Here is a 14,829-nt window from a genome sequence, read left to right on the forward strand (position 1 = left end):
GTTTCTGAGGCACAGTTTGTGATAATTATTGCAGCCATAGTGGAATGGGCCTATAAAGGAAAGAGCAGAGCTCACTTTATGGTGGGTGTATGTAGTTCAGTGAAGTACTGTGTACTTATGTAGAAACATCAAAGCATATGTTTCTAGGAACGCTCTTGTAAACAACCAATCTAGATCCAGAATGATCTAAAAGTATACTCCTGCTAGTATTCATATAGCTGCTAAATAGAATATTTCTTGTATTTAATATATTTTTCAATCACGTCATGACTTTAGTCTTGTTATGACAGTCAAAACATTGCACTATAGTCACTATATTTACTCTGCTAGTTTAGGTGATTGTCCATTCTCAAGAACAGGCTCATCCATAAACTGCTCTTCCTGTCGGCTTCACTGCTTGCCAAATTTTTTGTGGATTGGTTTAAAGTGGAGTGCCAAAGCAGATTTTCCACTACATGAGCAGAACCTGCACACGCCACTGTTCACTAGACACTCTGCACATTAGGCTCAAGTTTTGCAGATTTCTTTGACCCCAAGCTTCTTAATGATAGCTTATTTCAGTAATTTGTCTGCTTTAGGCAATATTTCTGTTTTTTGTTTTAAATTTATTTTAAGTACAATGTAAATTTAAAAAAAAAAAAAAAAAACTTTTTTAAAGTGTATTTGCTAGACAGTCTGTAAACCTTGAAAACATTAAGGCACCGCATATGTCAGCAGTCCTTCTAAACCTCAGAGTAGCTTGTCATTAGCCCTTTTGGCTTCCCCGGTCACTGTGTTGTAACAGCCTCCGCAGGCCTGATAACATCTAAAAACGTTTTTATTTTTTTTTCTGCAGGACTGCTTCAATGTAGAAGGAGAGGACCTGAAGCATGACTTTGAGAGGCTTCAGCTGGCCATGGAGATGGTGGGCTTTCTTCCTGCCACACGCAAGCAGTGAGTGACAGACACAGAAACCATTATTTACCTATGGTATCGCCTATTTATACAGTCCAGTTCAGCAGTGTTTCATCTAACTGCACTCGCCCCTACTTTTGTTTTATACTATAAATGATAGCTTTGCAGGCCACCACAGCTCCCACCATCACTACCAGTACTGTAAAGTAATTTTTCAGTCCAACTTTTACTAATAAAATCAATGGATTCCGCTGATTGAGATGATATACTTCCACTGCAGTGTCCCATGAATGGTCTCTAACTGTTGTTTAGGATCTTCTCTCTGCTGTCGGCCATCCTTCACCTGGGTAACATCCGCTACAAGAAGAAACCTTACAGGGACGACCAGATAGACATTGTTAACCCAGAGGTGCTACCTGTTGTGTCAGAACTGCTGCAGGTAGATGGCAATGCTAAATATATTTCTACATATTATATGTCTAGATTGTGAAAGGCGGATGATTTTAAACTGCTAAATACACTTCCTATTTGTTCAAGCCAGGATAAAGACACACACACAAGCGTGTATTCATATCTTTGTGGGGACATCTCATTGACATAATGCTTTCCCTATCTGCTTACCCTAATCCTAACCATCAAAATTGAATGCCTAAACCTAACCATAACCTAATTGTAACCATGACACTAAAACCACATTTTGAGTCTGAAAAATGCCTTCAAACTTGTGAGGACTGGGATTTTGGGTCCCATAAGGGTTGTTGGTCCCCACAAGTATAGTAAACTTCCAATTTCTGGTCCCCACAAAGATATTAATACACATACAGACACACACAAAAGCACATTTTCGGTTACTTTAAACGTAATCAGGTGTGAAGGGCAGCTTGAAAAGGGTTTCAGCTTTCTTTTGAATGAGTGAACACTTGTGTCTCACCATCATCTCTAGGTAAAAGAAGAGATGCTGTTTGAAGCCCTGACAACGCGGAAGACGGTTACTGTGGGAGAGAAGCTGATCGTTCCCTACAAGCTGGCTGAGGTGAGACTGGAGCTGCTTTGCGGCTTCTCAAACAGTAAATAAATAAAGCTGCAAATCAAAATGTACGACAAAATCTTAATAAGTCATCCACAATAACATCTACCTACTCTGAGCAGAAGGAATGCAGATGTTTCTGCCAACTTGAAGCCCGTTCGGTTGTTGCACATCAGATTTCTGCCTGTTCCTTTGTCTTCGTGACATGGGCTCTTTTGAACATGTCCAGATGCGTGAGCTGTCTTGCTTTAGGTAGGTGGGCTAATGCTGATGGCAAATGAAGGCCCGAATCGTGCAGTGGGCAGCCGCGTTGCATTCCAGAGTTGATTGCGGCCACAATTCTTGTGATTCCACCACCGCATTTCAGCGGGTCTGCGCCTTACTAAAAATATGCACAGTCTATTTTTAACGGAAGCCACGTCAAATAGTAGAGAGCAGGAAGTCTGAGACAGGAACAGAGTGGAACTTTTGGTCATTTTTCAAGCGATCGTAGAGATCAGTTGCTGCATGTCTGAAATTCTCTTTGTGTGAAGCACAGAACGAAAGTAAACACAGGCTCATGATTGATGTGTTGTGAATTAGTAGGCAATTAATATTTACAGTGTGTTTTGATTGGCTTTTTCTGGCATTCGTACCAATGTAGTTAGTATGATGCCAGATTTGAAGGCGCATAGGTATAAGTAGTTTTTGGAGTGTTTTCACATCCGGCCCGAACACAATGGCACTGCAGTTGTGGCTCTTCAGTGTGACCTGGCTGTGTTTACAGAAAAGCACGCACAAGTACCGGATCTCCTCCTGCTCACTCTTGATTCTCCGCAGCTTCTTCGTTTAGTGGCGTCAAGTGAGGGCTCTGAGTCACAGCAGTGCGCACTTACACAAACCCACATGCACAAAGTCCTTCAGTCTGTTTAGAGGGAAGGGAAAGCATTTCAAGTCCCTCTAGAGTTTTCATGGGACCTCCTCTCTCTGAAAACAAACACATCATGGTCTGCAGATGCGAGCCATCTGAAAGAGACGAGGGAGCAACACGAATACAGGGTGTAAAGAGCCCCCGATACATTTTATTTATTTTTTGTTACATATGCTGTAATGCACAGACTTTAAAAATGATCACGATGCCTTCAGTATTTCATACTTTGCTGATGTCAGATCTTGCACACACAGGCTGTGACTTGAGTTAAATTTTTTGTTTTGTTTTTTACGGCACAGATTTTCTGCAGCAGTCTCAGCAGTATTTTACCACAGACTCTCCAAAAAGACGGTGCTGTGCTGTGTTGTGCTGTACATTCCCACCAAAACAGCAACAACCTCATAATGGCCCGCTGGATATTTAGGAGTCATTTTATATGAACAAACAGTGATTGTTGTGGTAGCACACTGGGTGGTCTTTGAGTAAATATTGCTCTAACAGTCTCAACAGTCCCATTGCCTGTTAACTGAAGTCAGACAGTTGAAAACCTCAAAGAAGTCTGAGTGTTTCTGTACTGAGTTTTCTCCATTTGGTCAGACTTATGAGACAAGTGAATGTTTTAAACCCTGCTTCCTCTAAATGATGAAAAGCTTCTGGGTTATTAGACTATGGTACGTACAAGGATCCCAATAGGCTCTCCTGACACATCGAAGACATATTTTGTCTGAGGATGTTAAAAATATCCTGCTTAACTGTTTAGAAACCTGTGATTCTTGCGTTGGGGTAGCCACTCAGTGGGTTGTTTTCTGCCGCTCTTCTTTGCTGCAGTGAGGTCAAGTCTTTCCAGCAGATACAGGAATTAAAAAGTTTTTCTTCATAATTTGACAAGGAAGCTTTTGCACAAAAAATCCTGTCTTTTATGAAAGAAGACACAAAATAGATCACTCTGTCAGTCAATCCAAGCTTTTCAATCCCCAGTATTGTGATTGGAACTGTGACATAAAAATATTACTAGTTTTTCATCCAAATATTTCATGCTTGTTGCCTGAATATCATGTTGATATTGCCAGCAGTGAGGTCAAAAATGTATGGAGTCCATGCTTGGCTTATAACAGCTGATATTTCTGTTGGGCCTTGATTTTAAAGCTGAACTTCTGCACCTCCATCTATCACAAGTTGACAGATCAGAGTGCAACTGATGAGTGTAATCCTCTCTAATGACATTTATAATGACTCAGCGACGCCCTGCTGTTGCACAGCGCAGTCTACCAACATGTTTTGGTTGAGATGTCAGACTTGTTTGGATAGGAGCACTGTCTCTTCTCTCCTTGGTATCTGCTTTTTCCATCTTAGGATATCCAGTTTTATATTTTCCATCAAAAATTCAGAATAAAAGTGTGTGTGATAGGACTGCAGGAATGTGATTTACGCTCAGGTCAAAGTATAAGTGGTTGATTTTTAAAGTAGAACCACATACAACCACATCTCCACATGCTGATTCACAGTTCATACAGGGCCATTTTACATTTTGACCATTACAAATCAGCTTTATTTTCTGTATTTAAAGACCTTCTTTCATTTTATTCTCCTGGGCCTGTACAATAAGTGCAGTGTTAAGAGGGGAGGCATTCAAGGCCAAACTCTAATGTGTAAAACAGATGTGTGGGACACTGAGTTTGGGGGGAAATACTGAGGAATACTGTAATTGCTGTGAAGACAGAACAGGCAAAACTGCATGAGAACAAATATGAAACGTGGTCTTCAACAACTTGGATCAAATGAGTACAGTTAATGCAAATTACCAGTAAAAACCGCCTCTTCTTCACTTTTAATAAAACTTGACTGTCATCTCTTTTTAAGGAGTGCATGCACATAGAAACTGGTGCTCCTGCTTTCCACTTCTTAATGGTGTTGACTGAGAGATTACAGTGATAGTGTATGTTTGCCTTTAGGCTGGTACAGTGAGAGACTCCATGGCCAAGTCTCTGTACAGTGCTCTGTTTGACTGGATTGTCTTCAGGATCAACCACGCTCTGCTCAACATCAAAGACCTGATGGAAACCACCAAGGTAAGATGACAGAGAATATTAAAAGCGCATGAGTGTAGTCGTTCTTCAAAACAATAATGACTCTTATTACAGATTCGGTTTTTATTTTTCATTCATTTGTTTCTGTTGGTGTCTTCTTCAGATCTTGTCCATTGGAGTCCTTGACATATTCGGTTTCGAAGACTACGAGAACAACAGCTTTGAACAGTTCTGCATCAACTTTGCCAACGAACGTCTCCAGCATTACTTTAATCAGCACATCTTCAAACTTGAACAGGTGAGTCTTTTGTTAAACCGAAGCAGGACACGCATCTTTCCCTATCCTTAAACTTTTAAGCTGCTGTGTACGTTTTGTTCTATCTGTCCAACTAAGTTCTGATTGTGGCCATTTACAAGGAAGTGCACATACACCACAAGACGTTCTTCAACACTTAGTCCAACAGGGCTAAGAAAGATGAACGTCACCCCAACCTGTGACCACCACAAGTGAGGATGTATGTTTTCTTAAGCGAGCTGATTAACTTCAAAGGCCTTTTTAAAGTTGAGATCTGTAAGGTTTACCTGTAAGTTAAATAGTGTGTTTAGATTGAGATTGACAGGATCAGTTGCCTGCCCTGACATGTTTTGAGAGGCTGGGGCTGCTCGAAAACCATGAAATACACCACATGAAGGTCTTTGTATCTAGTCATTACTGTTTTGCGCAAAGGCAGTTATTCACAAACCACCTCTGTGTCATAATTGTTTTAGCAGTCATCCTCTAAAAAAATGTGTAAAGGGGGGCTTCAAACACTTTGGATGTTAGGTTAGATTAAATGGTTGTTTTTTTGCTGATGGCTTATTCGGTGACCCAAAAGCAAATGTTCGAAAGATTTTTAAAGGATCAACATGTCGCCAAGTGTGCGTGATTTCACGTAGCCTGCTTGCAACATTACTCCCAGCATCAGCTTTGAGAGCCCCATGAGAGGAGGCTGAATATTTCAGTAATAATTCCGGGGTCAGCCTCTTTGGTGTGTTTGAGAAGTTCATATTTTTTTAGGCATGCTTAACATCACTGTCTTATAATATGTGACTTCTTTTTAATAAGACTCTGAGACAGCGTTCAGTGTTTGTTATTTCTCATAATCCCACAGTGCTTCCTGTGCTACTGGTTACTGCATGAACCCTCAAATCTCAAGGAAAATCAGTTGCCTTTAATTCCAGCCTGAGAGCCTCAACCTCGGTGTTTGTGTTTCATTCTGGAAAAGTAGTATTTTGTGGTTAAATAGCTTATGTAGGGTTTTTTTTTTTTTTTTTTTTTTTTTGGTGTTGCTTGGATATTTCTCTGGCTGTCCTTCTGGATTTCCTTTATTGTTTTGATGCCATCTGTTCCCCCTTTCTTCCATTTCCTAAAGAAATGTAAGAACTGGAACAATTTAATATCTTATTTGGGTTTGAACATGTTTGGGGGAGGGGGGAATGAAAAAAAAAAAAAAAATGGATGGATGTAGCCTGTGCATGGATTGGCACATTACAGCCATTGCTCAGCTTTACTCTACCTTCCAACACCTGGTATACCAGATTATATCTGTGGCAATGACTGTATTATAATAATAATAATGGATTGGATTTATATAGCGCTTTTCAAGGTACCCAAAGTGCTTTACAATGCCACTATTCATTCACTCTCGCATTCATACACTGGTGGAGGCAACCTACGGTTGCAGCCACAGCTGCCCTGGGGCAGACTGACAGAAGCGAGGCTGCCATATCGCGCCATCGGCCCCTCTGGCCAACACCAGTAGGCAGTAGGGTAAAGTGTCTTGCCCAAGGACACAACGACCGGCGACCTTCCGGTTACAGATGCATGTCCCAACCCCCCCCGAGCCACGGTTGCCCGTGTATATTTTGGCAGAAACATAGCATATAAAATGCCAGCCCTGACGCACCACTTCACAATATATTGACCCTTATACCACCTATGTGCTCTTTAACAGGTTTGTGAAATTATTGTGTGTAAAAGTGAACAAAACATAGGCAGTCTGAAAATCCCATAACATGATTCAGCCGGGATGGCAGGGTGACCAAGAGCAGGCATACTTCAACCAGAGGAAGTATGCCCCTCAGCTACAGTTCCAGTGTAGATTTCCATGCATCTGTCAACCACTGAGTCACTCTGTTGGAGCAGATAGGGGTTAAATAAGTCAGTAATGCCTGTCTTGTTGCACCTTTGTGAAATCACTTCGTCATCTAGTCACTCACTAACAATCAGTCGCTAACTGTACTTGTAGTTGAAATATTTATTCATGGCAACTGTGAAGGCAAATACATGGAATAACCAGCAGGACTTTACCCACAAAGGAGAAAATGTGAATTTGACATGATGTGAACTGTTTAACATTATTACATTGGATATTATAAAACGGGCAGCAGACTTTGTTCTTTTAGACTAAATGATGAAAGTGGTGTTGAACACTTTAGAGGATTCCTGTGGCCTAACCACACATTCTTTTGTGTTCCCCCGTTATTGAGAAAATACCAGTCTGTCATCCCCAATATACTGGTCATAGTATGTCTTAAATATCCCTCTTTTTAGAACTCTGTCAGTGGATATTTCTTTTATTTGTTTTCACGTTTTGTTCCATTCAAAGAAAACACATCTGTCAAGAAAATACTTGGTTGGTTTTTGTTTGGTGTTTTGTGTGTGTGTGTGTGTCTGTCTGTGTGTGTGTGTGTGTCTGTGTCTGTGTGTGTGTGTGTCTGTGTGTGTGTCTGTGTGTCTCTATTCGTAAAGATGAAAGTTGTACAAAAAATTAAAAAAAAATTGTTGGTGGATGACTGGATATGTAAAGCGCTTTGGGGTCCTTAGGGACTAGTAAAGCGCTATATAAATACAGGCCATTTACCATATTTACCATTTGTTGTTGAGTTAATATAAAGAAAGACTAACTGTATAACAGCCTGACAGTTCTCAGTAGAAACACGACAAAGAAGCTGATTCTGCATCTTCCGGATACATTTTATGGGTTTTTACTGATACAGACAAAATAAAAGTGAATCATAGTTTTTATGGGAAGATGACTTAAAGGCACGTGGGTAGTGGGAGTTACGTTATTCCAGACAATATGACAAAGTTAGAAATAGCACCCCCATAAACCAAAACTCAGCAATTACCAAAGAGTTGAGTCAACTCACCTCTGTTTATTTAAGAGCCAAGTATGTGGCAATATACGGGATTACGCAGACACACACTTTGTCACCTGAGTGTGTGCAGTCTTAAGAGATTAGAGTAAAGTCCTGGCTTTAGTATTGTACTCAACAAAAGCAGCTGTTATAAGAGATAAATGGAATTTGTCACATTATTTGGTTGGGAAAAGTTCTGACTGACTGAGTGGGCCAAATCTGGCACACAGCCCAGGTGATGAGTGAAAACTGTCACAGGCACAAATGCACATCAGATAAAATGTTCACTCTCAGAGGCCCCAATGCATTATACTAGAGCTCACACTGGCGTCTCATGACGAGGGACGGATTCGATGTGAACAATCTTGTTGGATTCTGGAAAAAATGACGAGCATGCTCCCAGTCACCTGACACGCCGCCTTTGGGGTCGAAAGCTGTGGAATCTTCGACTGACAGTATGGAGGGCACATAGTGCAGGTGGTCAGAAAGGGGCTTCCAGGCAGTAAAAGTAGCTGTTAGGACATGCCTGAGAAGATGACCTTGAATGTGAGATCGGTCAAATTTTAATCTGCTGTGGTTTCTGCTGTCAGAAACTCCTCATTAGACGTTGTCTGTGTCTATTAATCATATGACATTTTTCTGTGCGTATGACCAGAAGCAATAACCGTACAGCCGTTTGCTCAGTTGAATTGCAGCATAAAACAACACTTCGCCTTTAAGGTTTACTTTGTTCCGAGTAAGTTTGGCTTCCTTCTTGAAATATTCTTCCTGTGAACTAACAGTAAACAGCAGTAATTAGTTGCATATTTTTCCTCCAGACTTTAGGCTAACAAGAGATTACACAAGAGAAAGAGATTTTGTTATTAAACCTCTGCTGGATTAAGGTCTTTATTGGTTAAATCTTTCCCAGGAACACAGGAAAATAACATGTATAAGGAAGTAATACTGATAAATACTCCGAATGATTCTTTCATTATTAAACCAGCAGGCCAGGCGACCATGCATACAAACTATAGCCACTCTGACTGTAAGATTTAAAACTATCTAATCAGCCTTGGACTGGTTCTCTGCTTTTGATTGTATGTTGTTAATGATTTTTATTCATTTATTTTTTATGAGCGTTTGTGATGCTGTCTGTAGTGTCACATGCAGTGCAAACCCACTATAACAAAGCGTCTGTGCTTCTCAACAGCTTCAGTGCATTAAAGGACAACACCATATATTTTTTATGTTATACCCAAACGCTTTAGTATTTCAATACAGCAAGCTGGTGACATTTATTGCCTTAAAGAAGACGTTCATCAGATTCCAGTCCTGTGAAGTAAATTTTTCTTGAAGGTGTCGCTAAAGCTGAGCTCTCTGTTTGTACATGATGTGACCCTGCAGGAGGAATACAGGGCAGAGGGCATCAGCTGGCGAAACATAGACTACATCGACAACACAGGCTGCATCAACCTGATCAGCAAGAAGCCCACAGCGCTGTTCCACCTACTGGATGAAGAGTGCAAGTGAGTATTTATGTCTCCCTACCAGTTTGACTGGTTTACTTCTTTAGAAATTCAGTTTAGCTTTGCTGTAGTAAACTACCTGATAATTCAGCAGGTGCTGAGTACAGGTGACGAGTTCAAATTGGCAGGTGTTATTCTGCAACTGAAAAATCGCTGGTTTCATTACAGCTTGGGATCTTCGTGGTGTTTGATACCCTCCTCCCCCTGCCTTCTCATGTTGATCTTTGTTTTGTCCTTGAAATACTAAAATCAGCGATGCACTGAACCTAAAGTGTTTCCGCACTGTTGCAGAGTTCCAGCTGCAGAGCTTCTACAGCTGGACAGTGTCCTCTGCACAGGTTTTATATTAGCATGAAATAAAACAGGTGTGAAAAATGCACAATCCCTTCTCGGCCTCCTCGAGCTTGTAGTTTTGGTATTGTGGCGAAACACAGAACTATCGACACAGACAGAGGAACTAGTTTTGTGTAGGGAAATTACTATATGACACACAAACAGCAACCTAGAGATGGACAGAAATAAATTGGAGTACCTAACAGACTCTTGTTTGTCTGAAGGACCACTCACAGCACATGCTAACATCACTGCATCTCTCCTGTCCTTATGAGTGGACAATTTTTCTTTTATGCTCAATTGGAAAACATTGTGCAAGATTCTGAGTGTGATTCCTACTACACTTTATAAGAACATTGACACATTTCAGACAAATACACTTAAATTTTGTCAGATTTCTCTAAATTGTTAAGCAAGATGGAGTTGTCCAGAATCTATACCTGCTAAACCTCAATAAAATATGGTGTTTTCGGGTACATGGCGTTACTGCAACTATTTTACAAGTAATATTTCCTTCTTTAACTCCCTTTATTCTCCATTTGGACATTAAATCAAATTCCTCCTGTTAGGCAAAGCTGGAAGGCAGTGACTCTTTAGCTGCTCTGTTTTCATAGCTCAGGTTTCACCCTGTTCCAAAACCCCTGGTGTCTCATTCTTCCCCTCGCTCCTCTTCCTGTAAGCTGTTGATTTTCTGCAAAATTGCTGGCTCTTGATACTGACGCACTGTAGAGATATACAGTGGGGCAAAAAAGTATTTAGTCAGCCACCGATTGTGCAAGTTCCCCCACTTAAAATGATGACAGAGGTCAGTAATTTGCACCAGAGGTACACTTCAACTTTGAGAGACAGAATGTGAAAAAAAAATCCATGAATCCACATGGTAGGATTTTTAAAGAATTTATTCGTAAATTAGGGTGGAAAATAAGTATTTGGTCACCTCAAACAAGGAAAATCTCTGGCTCTCACAGACCTGTAACGTCTTCTGTAAGAAGCTTTTCTGTCCCCCCACTCGTTACCTGTATGAATGGCACCTGTTTGAACTCATCATCTGTATAAAAGACACCTGTCCACAGCCTCAAACAGTCAGACTCCAAACTCCGCCATGGCCAAGACCAAAGAGCTTTCGAAGGACACCAGGAAAAGTATTGTAGACCTGCACCAGACTGGGAAGAGTGAATCTACAATAGGCAAGCAGCTTGGTGTGAAAAAATCAACTGTGGGAGCAATCATCAGAAAATGGAAGACATACAGGACCACTGATGATCTCTCACAATCTGGGGCTCCACGCAAGATCTCATCCCGTGGGGTCAAAATGATCATGAGAACGTTGAGCAAAGATCCCAGAACCACACGGGGGGACCTGGTGAATGACCTGCAGAGAGCTGGGACCAAAGTAACAAAGGTCACCATCAGTAACACACTACAACGGCAGGGAATCAAATCCCGCAGTGCCAGACGTGTTCCGCTGCTGAAGCCAGTGCATGTCCAGGCCCGTCTGAAGTTTGCCAGAGAGCACATGGATGATACAGCAGAGGATTGGGAGAATGTCATGTGGTCAGATGAAACCAAAGTAGAACTTTTTGGTATAAACTCAACTCGTCGTGTTTGGAGGACGAAGAATACTGAGTTGCATCCCAAGAACACCATACCTACTGTGAAGCATGGGGGTGGAAACATCATGCTATGGGGCTGTTTTTCTGCCAAGGGGACAGGACGACTGATCCGTGTTAAGGACAGAATGAATGGGGCCATGTATCGTGAGATTTTGAGCCAAAACCACCTTCCATCAGTGAGAACTTTGAAGATGAAACGAGGCTGGGTCTTCCAACATGACAATGATCCAAAACACACCGCCCGGGCAACAAAGGAGTGGCTCCGTAAGAAGCATTTGAAAGTCCTGGAGTGGCCTAGCCAGTCTCCAGACCTCAACCCCATAGAAAATCTGTGGCGGGAGTTGAAAGTCCGTGTTGCTCGGCGACAGCCCCAAAACATCACTGCTCTCGAGAAGATCTGCATGGAGGAATGGGCCAAAATACCAGCTACTGTGTGTGCAAACCTGGTAAAGACCTATAGTAAACGTTTGACCTCTGTTATTGCCAACAAAGGTTATGTTACAAAGTATTGAGTTGTATTTTTGTTATTGACCAAATACTTATTTTCCACCCTGATTTACAAATAAATTCTTTACAAATCCTACCATGTGGATTCATGGATTTTTTTTTCACATTCTGTCTCTCACAGTTGAAGTGTACCTCTGGTGCAAATTACTGACCTCTGTCATCATTTTAGGTGGGGGAACTTGCACAATCGGTGGCTGACTAAATACTTTTTTGCCCCACTGTATGAACTGAAGTCAGCCTAAAAGGATAATCTTCAACCTGTGGCAAGAGAGGTTAAAATGTCAAAAGTGGTTACAGATCAGATGATATTGGCTTCCCACGTTTCCACCGCTATGCTCTGCTATAATATAATACAGTTGTAGCAACTACACACAGAGTGGTGAAAAAAAATAATATCTTGAATTCATCATGTTCTGTGTGGATAGCATCAGAAATCTGTTGGACATTTTCTGTGTGATTCGTGTTACAGCATTAAGACATAGTTGGCGTCTTGAATCAACTTCATCAAGAGCGTGATTCTCAAGTTTCCTTTCTTGAGGTGTTTTGATATTAAAAACAAATGTAAAACCCGTTTTACTTCAAAGCATATGTTTCTTTGTTTCCTTTCCCAGTTTCCCTCAAGCCACCAACCAGACTTTGTTGGATAAGTTCAAGCGACAGCATGAAGGAAACAGCTACATCGAGTTCCCTGCTGTCATGGAGCCTGCCTTTATTATCCGACACTATGCTGGCAAGGTTAAGTACGGAGTCAAGGTCAGTGCCATCTTCGCTCTCTTAAGAATCTAAGTCTGTCCAGCCAGTATTTTTTTTTTTTTCTTTACATGTGTGACCTTCACAACAGGAATGTAAGTGCTAAGGCAGGAGCTGTAGCACTAAGCTACATAATACTTCTGAACAGTGTTGTGTTTATATATTTATCTCTCTCTCACACGCATGCACGCAGGATTTCAGGGAGAAGAACACCGACCACATGCGCCCGGACATCGTAGCTTTGCTAAAGAGCAGCAAGAACGCCTTCATCTGCGGGCTTATCGGCATCGATCCGTCAGCAACTTTCCGCTGGGCAGTGCTCCGCGCATACTTCAGGGCCCTGGTGGCTTTCAGGCAGGCTGGAAAGAGACACACGCACAAGAAACACACTGGTAAGAACCCACACCAATGCATTAATGGTTGACATACCCTATAGTTAGCTCACTAACCTCTAGCAGTGAGGGAAAGTATGCTCTGTGAAGGGAAGAGATGTTCCAGACTGAGAGGTAAACCTTAGCAAAGCACAAGAAAGCTTATAAAACAGAATGTCATCAGAAAAATCTATGCACCTGTCTTACAGTGTCAGGGCACCTGCTCATGCTTCATTTGTACTTTAGGAAATGCTCCATAGCTCACAGTTTAGATAAAAGTTGCCATTACATACTGTACTATACGCCAACCTGCTGTGCGTCTTGGTTCATTATGTTTATCTCAGCCAGGTTTTGGATTCACTATGCAGTCACTGTTCTGTAGTCTGTGTGCAAAGTGCTGGTAGTTTTGCAGTGTAATGACAGTAGCTCTTGCTCTGTCTCTCTCTCTCAGCTTTGGCTTTCTGTGAATGCCTTCTTTTCCCTTAGATTTTGCTCTAGCTGTACTTCAGATGCAGTAGATGTTGCAAACAGATGTTCTTTCAGTCCTGCCGGCGTATGAATCGGACTTTTGCTCTGCATCCTCTCCATCCTTCCTTCACATGAAGCGTAGATGTTGTAATGTGGACTAGATTTTTCTTTTAGAAGTTAGATATCTTTCACTTGTCTTTAGATATCTTTTAGAAATCTTTTCAGCTAAACTAAAGATATTGTGTCACCCAAAGGAATCTTGAACATGTCTTCTAAACCATCTCTATACAGACGCAGTTTTGTTCTTAAATTTATAAATTTGAATGCTACTGCTATCTTATAATAGAATATGTTCACTGGATAAACCACTAGAAGACGATGTATAGAAATGCCTTTGGGGGGCAAACACCTACAGCGGGGAAAATAAGTATTTGACACATCAGCATTTTTATCAGTAAGGGGATTTCCAAGTGGACTATTGACACAACATTTCCACCAGATGTTGCCATCAAGCCAAATATTGAAGTCATACAATCAAATCAGAACATATAAGTATACAAGTTAAACCATAATAAATAAAGTGAAATGACACAGGGAATAAGTATTGAACACACTTTATTCAATACTTTGTAGAAAAGCCTTTGTTGGTGATTACAGCTTCTAGACGCCTCTTGTATGGATAGACCAGTCGTCTGCATTGCTCAGGAGTGATTCTGGCCCATTCTTCCACACAAACGGTCTTTAAATCTTGAAGGTTCCTTGGGCCTCTTTTATGAACTTTAATCTTCAGTTCTCTCCATAGATTTTCTATGGGATTTAGGTCAGGTGATTGACTGGGCCATTCAAGCAACTTGATTTTCTTTCTTTGAAACCACTTCATTGTTACCTTGGCCTTGTGTTTGGGATCATTGTCTTGCTGAAATGTCCACCCTCTTTTCATTTTTAGCTTCCTGGTAGATGGCAGCAGATTTTTATCCAGAATGTCCCGGTACATCTCTCCATTCATCCTGCCTTCAATAATATGAAGTCTGCCAGTACCCCTTGCTGAAAAGCAGCCCCAAACCATGATGCTTCCACCCCCAAACTTGACTGTTGGTATGGTGTTCTTGGGGTGGTGAGCAGTGCCATTTCTTCTCCAAACATGGTGTGTAGAATGACTGCCAAAAAGTTCAATTTTGCTTTCATCTGACCATACTATAGTCGTCCAATAATCCACAGGCTTCTCCAAATGCTGTTGCGCA

General features: G+C 41.3%; 1 protein-coding gene across 1 annotated transcript in view; it reads left to right on the top strand.

The window, feature by feature from the left end:
• myo9aa (myosin IXAa) overlaps positions 1-14,829 on the top strand; it is a 100,671-nt gene that overhangs the window by 57,997 nt on the left and 27,845 nt on the right. The window contains exons 7-14 of the mRNA XM_085349861.1: positions 836-933; positions 1,207-1,333; positions 1,838-1,927; positions 4,784-4,900; positions 5,022-5,156; positions 9,425-9,546; positions 12,611-12,752; positions 12,943-13,141. Of these exons, the coding sequence (XP_085205987.1) occupies positions 836-933; positions 1,207-1,333; positions 1,838-1,927; positions 4,784-4,900; positions 5,022-5,156; positions 9,425-9,546; positions 12,611-12,752; positions 12,943-13,141 (1,030 nt within the window). The remainder of the gene's footprint in view (positions 1-835; positions 934-1,206; positions 1,334-1,837; positions 1,928-4,783; positions 4,901-5,021; positions 5,157-9,424; positions 9,547-12,610; positions 12,753-12,942; positions 13,142-14,829) is intronic.

This window comes from Diplotaxodon limnothrissa, linkage group LG1 (assembly GCF_057381915.1).
Source record: "Diplotaxodon limnothrissa isolate DT_005_m linkage group LG1, D_limnothrissa_male_GT1.1, whole genome shotgun sequence".
Lineage (NCBI taxonomy): Eukaryota > Metazoa > Chordata > Actinopteri > Cichliformes > Cichlidae > Diplotaxodon > Diplotaxodon limnothrissa.